This window comes from Chamaea fasciata, unplaced genomic scaffold (genome assembly GCF_029207755.1).
Source record: "Chamaea fasciata isolate MVZ Bird 193981 ecotype frontalis unplaced genomic scaffold, bChaFas1.0.hap1 SCAF_4, whole genome shotgun sequence".
NCBI lineage: Eukaryota > Metazoa > Chordata > Aves > Passeriformes > Sylviidae > Chamaea > Chamaea fasciata.
In genome coordinates this window covers 55,157,100-55,164,526 of record NW_027094089.1, presented here as the reverse complement: position 1 = coordinate 55,164,526, position 7,427 = coordinate 55,157,100, and the positions used below count along the sequence as shown (strand labels likewise).

General features: G+C 41.5%; 1 protein-coding gene across 1 annotated transcript; it reads left to right on the top strand.

The window, feature by feature from the left end:
* The first annotated feature begins 2,646 nt into the window (after nt 1–2,646).
* HINT1 (histidine triad nucleotide binding protein 1) lies at nt 2,647–6,524 on the top strand. Its single transcript, XM_066181627.1, has 3 exons — nt 2,647–2,814; nt 5,307–5,411; nt 6,186–6,524. Exons 1-3 carry the CDS (start codon nt 2,704–2,706, stop codon nt 6,348–6,350), a joined length of 381 nt encoding a protein of 126 aa, XP_066037724.1. The 5' UTR covers nt 2,647–2,703; the 3' UTR covers nt 6,351–6,524.
* The last annotated feature ends 903 nt before the right edge of the window (nt 6,525–7,427 follow it).

Sequence of the window (7,427 nt, the reverse complement as noted above, 5' to 3'; positions counted from 1 at the left end):
TCCAGTCTTGGCCTGGCCACATCATGGCCACGTCTGGTACATCTGGTAAAACGGAATTGCCATTCTCTTGAAAAACAAAAAAGCTTATAGTTCACTAACACATCATCGAGCATTAGCTAAAGGCAGCATAAGGATTTTCTGTGTAACCAGCTTTACTGCTCACTAGACCTCTAGCTCCAATACACAGTCTGTTTAATTGTTTAACTGCAATTACATTCTAAGCTAATTGAAATATAGGAACACTAAACCATTACCTAATAATTTTAAGATTTTTATTATTAAAACTTACTTGTAATCATCTATTAAATACCTTTTTTATACTATGTTACTCATAAAGTAACTTGATCTGTTAGCAGAAGTAATTTTATTCATAATTTATTTCCAAGAATAATTATTGCAGATGTGAATGAATTAATTAGACCCTTTGAAAAGAGGGTCTAATTCATTCATTGTTTTATTCAAAATAATATAAAAGTTGTTTTTTACATGGTGAGGCAAGAATATATGCTGAAGTCAACTATATAAAAAATGTTTTTGCTTTTTCAGAGAAACTTCTAAACTTGTCTCTTTATGTCTTCTCTTAACACAGAAATATGCTTTCTAGACTAACTCCACAGCAGCCCATGCAACTACTTAAAATATATTACCATATAATTGGATCCTAAATAATATACCCTATATTATGTATCCTAAATAAGTATTTTATGTTAAACTCCTGAGTCTGTCTAGATAGTAATATCAGATCTTCTGTTCTTTCACAAAATACATTTAATTCCTGAGAAAATGGGGGAATAAAATTAATCATATATTTGCTGAATAACCATGGTTAGACAACAATGTAATTCAAAGAAATTTGTCCCTGAAGCACTTCTTTTAATGGTCGTAAAGCTCCAATACCACCCAACAGGATATACACATGTCAAAATAATTTAATCCAGAACCATCATCTAAGGAAAAGAATCAAATTTCATTGTTTAATGTGCTTTATCAGAGGTTTTTTTAGGGTATTTAATGATAAACTATTTCAGAGTTACTACCAGAAATTCATGACAAATTCTGGTCTTTTCGTAACATGTTCGGTAATCAGTTGTGGCATCATATAAAGTTTAAGCCACTTAGCAGTATTTGATCCCCGCGTCCCTCCAAAATGCTTTTCTGTAACATTTTTGTCTAGAGACAAATATATATCAAGTCTCTATTAATATCCTCCTAGACAAATCTTCAGGGAAATCAATCTATTTTATTTGTGAAGTTTAGAAAATCATAGAATCTGGAATGGTCTGGGTTGGAAGGGACATTAAAGGTCATCTAGTTCCAATAACCCTTCGATGAGCAGGGACACCTCTCACCAGACCAGGCTGCTCAGAGCTCCATCCAGCCTAGCCTTGAACACTGCCAGGGATGGGGCACCCACAAGTTCTCTGGGCAGCCTGTTCCAGTGCCTCACCATGCTCACAGTAAAGTGTATCTTTCTCACATCTAATTTAAACCTCCAGTCCTGCAGTTTAAAGCCATTCCTCCTGTCACTACGTGCCCCTGTAAAAAGTCTCTCTCCATCTTTCCTTTAGGCTCTTCTCAGGTACTGCGAGGCTGCAATTACATCATTCTGAACTCCTTTCTTTCCAAGTGAACAATTCCAATTGTCTCAGCCTGTCCTCATAGAAAAAGTGCTCTGTCACTCTGATCCTCCTGGTGGCCTCCTTTGGAATCACTCCAGCAGTTCCTTGTCCTTCCCTATGCTGGGACCCCAGAGCTGGGTTCCAGCTGGGGTCTCACCAGAGCAGAGCAGAGGGGCAGAATCCCCTCCCTCCCCTGCTGCCCACACTGCTTTGGATGCAGCCCAGGACACGTTTGGCTTTCTGGGCTGGAAGTGCCCATGGCTGGGTCATGTCCAGCCTCTCACCCACCAGCACCCTCAAGTCCTTCTCCCTAGGGCTGGTCTCAATCTCCCAGCCTGTGTCGGTAGCAGGCGTGGTCCCGACCCAGGTGGAGGACCTCGTACTTGGTCCTGTTAAACCGCATGAAAATGAAGCTTTGTTGTTACTCTTTAAGGTTTGTTTTGGCTTTTCCCCTGCTTTTTCATTTCTCCTATGTCACGACTGGTGTCATAGGTACATAAAAAAGCTTTTATAACTAGGTGTATAGCTGTGTAGCTTTGTGTTGCCCTCTGTGGATTATTGCGTGGCCATATTGATTAGTTCGTTTCATGGTTACGAAATTACTTATGTGCAAAAGGACTGGCATATCAAACTGCCCTTCTGCAGGATCTTGATTCCAGGAGCACCAAACATCTGCAAACTTTGATGGAAAAGCTAAGGGCAGCCCAGCCTGGTGCAGTCTGCAGGAGCTTGTCCCAAGAAATCACACAGATATTTGGACTGGATTTGATAAGCAGTACTTCCGTCTACAATAGCCTCTCTCGGGACTGCACTACTTGTGCAGGATTGCGTTTCACTTCGCAGCGTTGATCCCTGCGCGGAGCTTGCAACATTTCCTCCCCCCGGATCCCTCCGCGACTCCAGGGTCAGCGAGGGCGCGCCAGTGCGGTGCGCGGGGACCAGCGGATCAATGACAGATGACACCGCCAATCAACTGGGCGGGCATGGCCAGCTGCCTGTATTGGCCCAATGAGCGCCGTGGGGGGCGTAGCCGCGGCAGGAAGGCGGGGCTGGGGGCCGGCGGAAGGTGCGCGGAGCTGCCGCCATGGCTGACGAGATCAGTAAGGCGCAGGCGGCGCGCCCCGGCGGGGACACCATCTTCGGGAAGATCATCCGCAAGGAGATCCCCGCCAACATCATCTACGAGGACGAGCAGGTGCGGGCTGTGCAGGGGTCGGGGCCGCCGCGGAGGCGCTCGGGAGCGCGGGGGGGGGGGGCGCCCCCGCGCTTCCCTGCACCGTCCCTGGAACTGCATTGGACTCCTTGCCAAGGTTCGAGTGTTCTCACAGCTCGTGTGGGAGGGTAGTCGTGAATCCTTTAACACTCTCAGGCAGCCTCTTTGCGGGTTCCGAGCAGAGCACAACTGGCTGTTTTTGCAGGTCCCGATGTGCCTCCCAATAGCCTTACAGATGTTATGCAGTTCTGTCTTAACTAGTGTTTAGTATAAGATCCGCACTTCCCACACCCCTTCCCCCCCCCCCCCCCCCCCCCCCCCCCGGTCTTTAGATTGAATTACGGGATCCCCATTAACAGGGACTTTTGCTTTTGAAATAAGGGTTTATTCTCAGTGTACAATACAGACTCGGTGTAAGGATGCTGTTTGTCAGATTTTTGTGCTTAAAAAGCATGCATAGCTTGAAACAATGTTTTCTTAATAGATGGCAGAATTGTTGGAGTTACCATCTGCTCTGAAGAATACTGGAAATGTTCACTGCTTTCTGAAAGTCATGGTTATGTTACTGTTCTGTGTTTATGTCAAGGTGTGTGTTCTTTCTTTACCCGGGTCAAACCAGGGTGAGTTTTTTCTTCAGCTGCAATGGCTGCAGCAGAGTAAGCTGAGTACTGCTTGCTTAAGAATCAGGCCAGTGACTTCGCTGAGCATATAACCCCCTCTGACAGCCACTTGTGCAGAGTGTTTTCTGGAGGAGTCATGACCTGCAGTGTCTCAATTGATTTTTACTTCAAAGTGCACAGAAATGTAGAACTTCTAGATTTCAGCTGACTGGTGGGTGATCTTCAATTAATTTTGTTGACTTTCTAGAGGTCTTTCTAGAGGTGGCTGGGACTGTTAAAAGGAGAAGGGTAAGGAAAGCCACTAATCAGTAAGTGACCTTCAGAGAATGGGAAATACTGAAAAGTACAAAGTCTCTGTCTCTTATCACTGTTTCTTCAGTTGAATCTAAACTTGCTGAAATGAAGTTTGGTTTCCCACGCACTCATGAATTTCTGTGGTGGTGCTTTTTCTTTAATACTGTTTCTGCTTTCTATACCATACAAAACTATTTACGTCCAATCTTTTGATCCTTAAATTCTTTGATGCAGTTTGGCCATTTGCATTCTGCCTCTATGGGACTACATATAATAGAAAAACAACATGGTCAGCTCTAAGTATGATTTGTTTAATTGGGTGCAAATTAGTTTTATTCATCAGTCATTTACTTACTGCCTTTTCCTGCTTGGAAGAAATGAGCAGTTCATCAGAAATTCAAAACTGTGCATTATCATCTTAAAGATAACTTAAAACCAGACTGATTTGGTGTATAAAAGATACAAAGTTTATAAAGGATTGATGCAAGTTGAGTTTGGGCTTTTCACCAACTTCACTCTTGACAGAAGTCACATTTCTTCTCAGAATAAAAAAGCACTATAGTTGCAAAGAAATTAACTTTATTGATTCACAAAGAAAAGTGAATAGGAAATTAGTATTTTGAAGAATAGAGGTATGTGCTTTTAAGTATCTGCTGTCTGTGACATAACCAATAGCTACCAGGTGTTTTGCTGTTAAATGTGATGAGTAAGTCAGATATCCTTGGATTAATGGTGATAGAGTGGCTCCTGTGGATCTGCACATTTGTCAAGGTTCCAATAGCAAGTCCCAGTTCTGTGGTTGGCCATTTTTACAAAGACACATAACTTCATTTTCTCTTGCCTATTGGCCGTTCCTAATTTGAGATTTAGGTGATGCATGCAGTGTGTGATTGGTTGTAATTTTGGTATTTAGTCAAGATTCAGCTAGTCACTACAGACAGATGTTCATACTTAAAAAGCCTTTCTCTCAATTTCAAAATCGAGCCTTTCAATTTGAAAATGTCTGAAGTGAAGCCAGTGTTAGTGCATGACTCTGAAATACTTGGTGCTGCTGAGAATAGAAGTTTTGTATGGCCTTAATCACATAACTAAAGGATCTTTGGAATTGTCTTGCTGTCTTTGACTGGGGAAGAATTCAGGCATAACTGGAAGATGATTAGCAACTCTTTGCCGTTTATTTTATGAAACATGGTGTTAATAAAAAAAATAAGCATAAATGTGCTTAATATAGGCATGCATGCCAACAGCTCTACTAGTTGTTATGCATATATTGCAATAATAAATGTTGGACCTGGTTGCATATTGTTTTGCTGAGAAGGCTGTAGCTTTTAAACAGTACTTTACAGAGCAGTGACTTTTTTCAGCTGGCCTTGGTAAGTAGTGTTTTGTGTTTAGAAAATAATGGATGTAGAGTAGTTAACAAGAAAAATTAACATCTCTGCTTATGTTTGGGGAAGCTGGTAATTTGCTGAAATATGTATTTAGTGGGGCATATTGATTACTGAAACTCTTACCTTTCTCCAAAGCAAATTATATTTTATCTGTTTCCTGTTCCTCCAGTGCCTCGCGTTCCATGATATTTCACCCCAAGCTCCAACACATTTCTTAGTGATTCCTAAGAAGCCAATTGTCAGGTTGTCTGAAGCAGAGGATTCTGATGAATCTGTAAGTACTCTAAAGGTTTTCTGTGCACCAAACTGTGCTTCTCATTACTTCACAATGTACTAGGCTGTCCCCATTTTCCTCTTGACATTTCAAAGAGGCAAAGTAGTTTTCTGATACTATAATCCTTGTCCTCTAGCTTAAAGGATAATGGAGTTAAGGTTTTCCAGTAAAATTTGACAGAGAAAGCAAACTATATCTCTGTGTGTATTTTCCGTGCAAAGTGAATTGGTATTTGTTGTCTTATAATCTTGATGTCTGTTTTCACTGTTTGCATGCAGTAGTTCTTACTGTAATATGGGCTTGGGGGTTTTTAGGAGGTCAGAGGTGAAGAAAAGGAAAGTTAGCTGAGAGGTGCTAGATATTTCATTTGTAACTAAAAACATCACGCTCAAAGATTTTGTAAACTTTGCATGGTAAGATAAAGTTTCTTTTCCACCAGAATGATACATGTTGTCTGAAGAAGTAGTGGGGGCTTTAACCATGAAGTGAATTTAGCTTCTGTGACAATTTTGTAGTCTGTTACAGCCTGGCTTGAAAAAAATCAATAGTTCTATTTTCCCCCGGTGTTACACATAGCCAGTCTTTACGGTTTTTCTTGGAAAGTGTCAGTTGCAGGCAGACAACAATTTGAAGGGCAGGGGCTGAATTTCTGAGAATTAACTTACTGGTTTATTGGTTCTCTGCTCTCATTCCCTCCCTTCCTGCCCTTTCCCCTTTTTTGTGTGTTTTGTGTTTGTTGTTTTTTTCTTTTTTTTTTTTTTCTTTCTCCTCCAGCTTCTTGGGCATTTAATGATTGTTGGCAAGAAGTGTGCTGCTAACCTGGGCCTGACCAATGGATTTCGGATGGTTGTGAATGAAGGGCCTGAGGGTGGGCAGTCTGTCTATCACGTACATCTCCATGTTCTGGGTGGTCGCCAGTTGGGCTGGCCTCCTGGCTAAGATTTGTACACCACAGCAATTAACTGCATGCGTACAAGTTACCACCAAATAGATTTAATATGTTGTCCATCAATCTAGCCACTGTTAATGTATTGGGTTTTTTTAATGTGTGTCTACAGAGGGTAATAAATGCTCAGAACAATATTTGCACAATAAAGATTAAGCATGTGGGAATTGTGTTTGTCTGGTGTGCCTTACTGTCAGAAAGACTTCTGAAGTTAAAATTGTGTTCTCTGGAGTTTTAAAGCACGGAATATGTTTTGGTCTGCTAATAAGGTTTCTGTAGGTACTGATTTGCTGAGGCATTCAAAATCTAAAGGTTCAACCACTTATCAGACTTTCATGTCTTCTGGGAAGAAATCTTCTAAGCTTTTTGAATGTGGTATGTAAATATTTGTAAAGCCAGTGTAGGCTGCTGCTGAAACCTTTTAAAAAAGTGAAATTCCAAACATGCTGTGCAAGGGCTGTGTCAGTACAGTGCAGTATATTGGGAACAGACATTTTAAGGCTTCATTTTTCCAGTGAGAATGGGTGAAATGAGTCTTAGTGGCAGCTGCTATAGTTCCATAGCACACATATGTATCTTCTGGATTCTGGATTTTAGTGAGCAAATCTTCTCTTTCAGTTAATGGTACTTTCTCTATGTTATTGCATACAGTTGTTCATGCAACACAGTCATTAGATCTCCAAGACAATACATGTTATATAAGTTAGAGTTCACACACATGTGTCTGAGCTTTCAGAGTTTTACCCTAAGGCATGACTTAAACTGGAAGATCAGCTAGTTCTTCTGGGGAGGTTGGTCTATAGTTGAGATAGGGATAGACATGTGGTTCTGTAGTGGTAGCATAATGACTCTTCTGTGTAACTTGCGTAGAAGTGAAGAAGAAGACCACACAATCCCCAGAGTACAGCATCTCTGAGCAGAAGCTGAATGCACATCACAAGAATGAAGTATCACTAGCAGACATAGTGGGGCTGCAGTAATGGTTTGTGGCTGGGAAACTGGCAATCAGAAGTTCAAGGAATGCCCTTAAGGATAGCGAGATGAACTGTTGGCATCCAGATGTGGGAAAG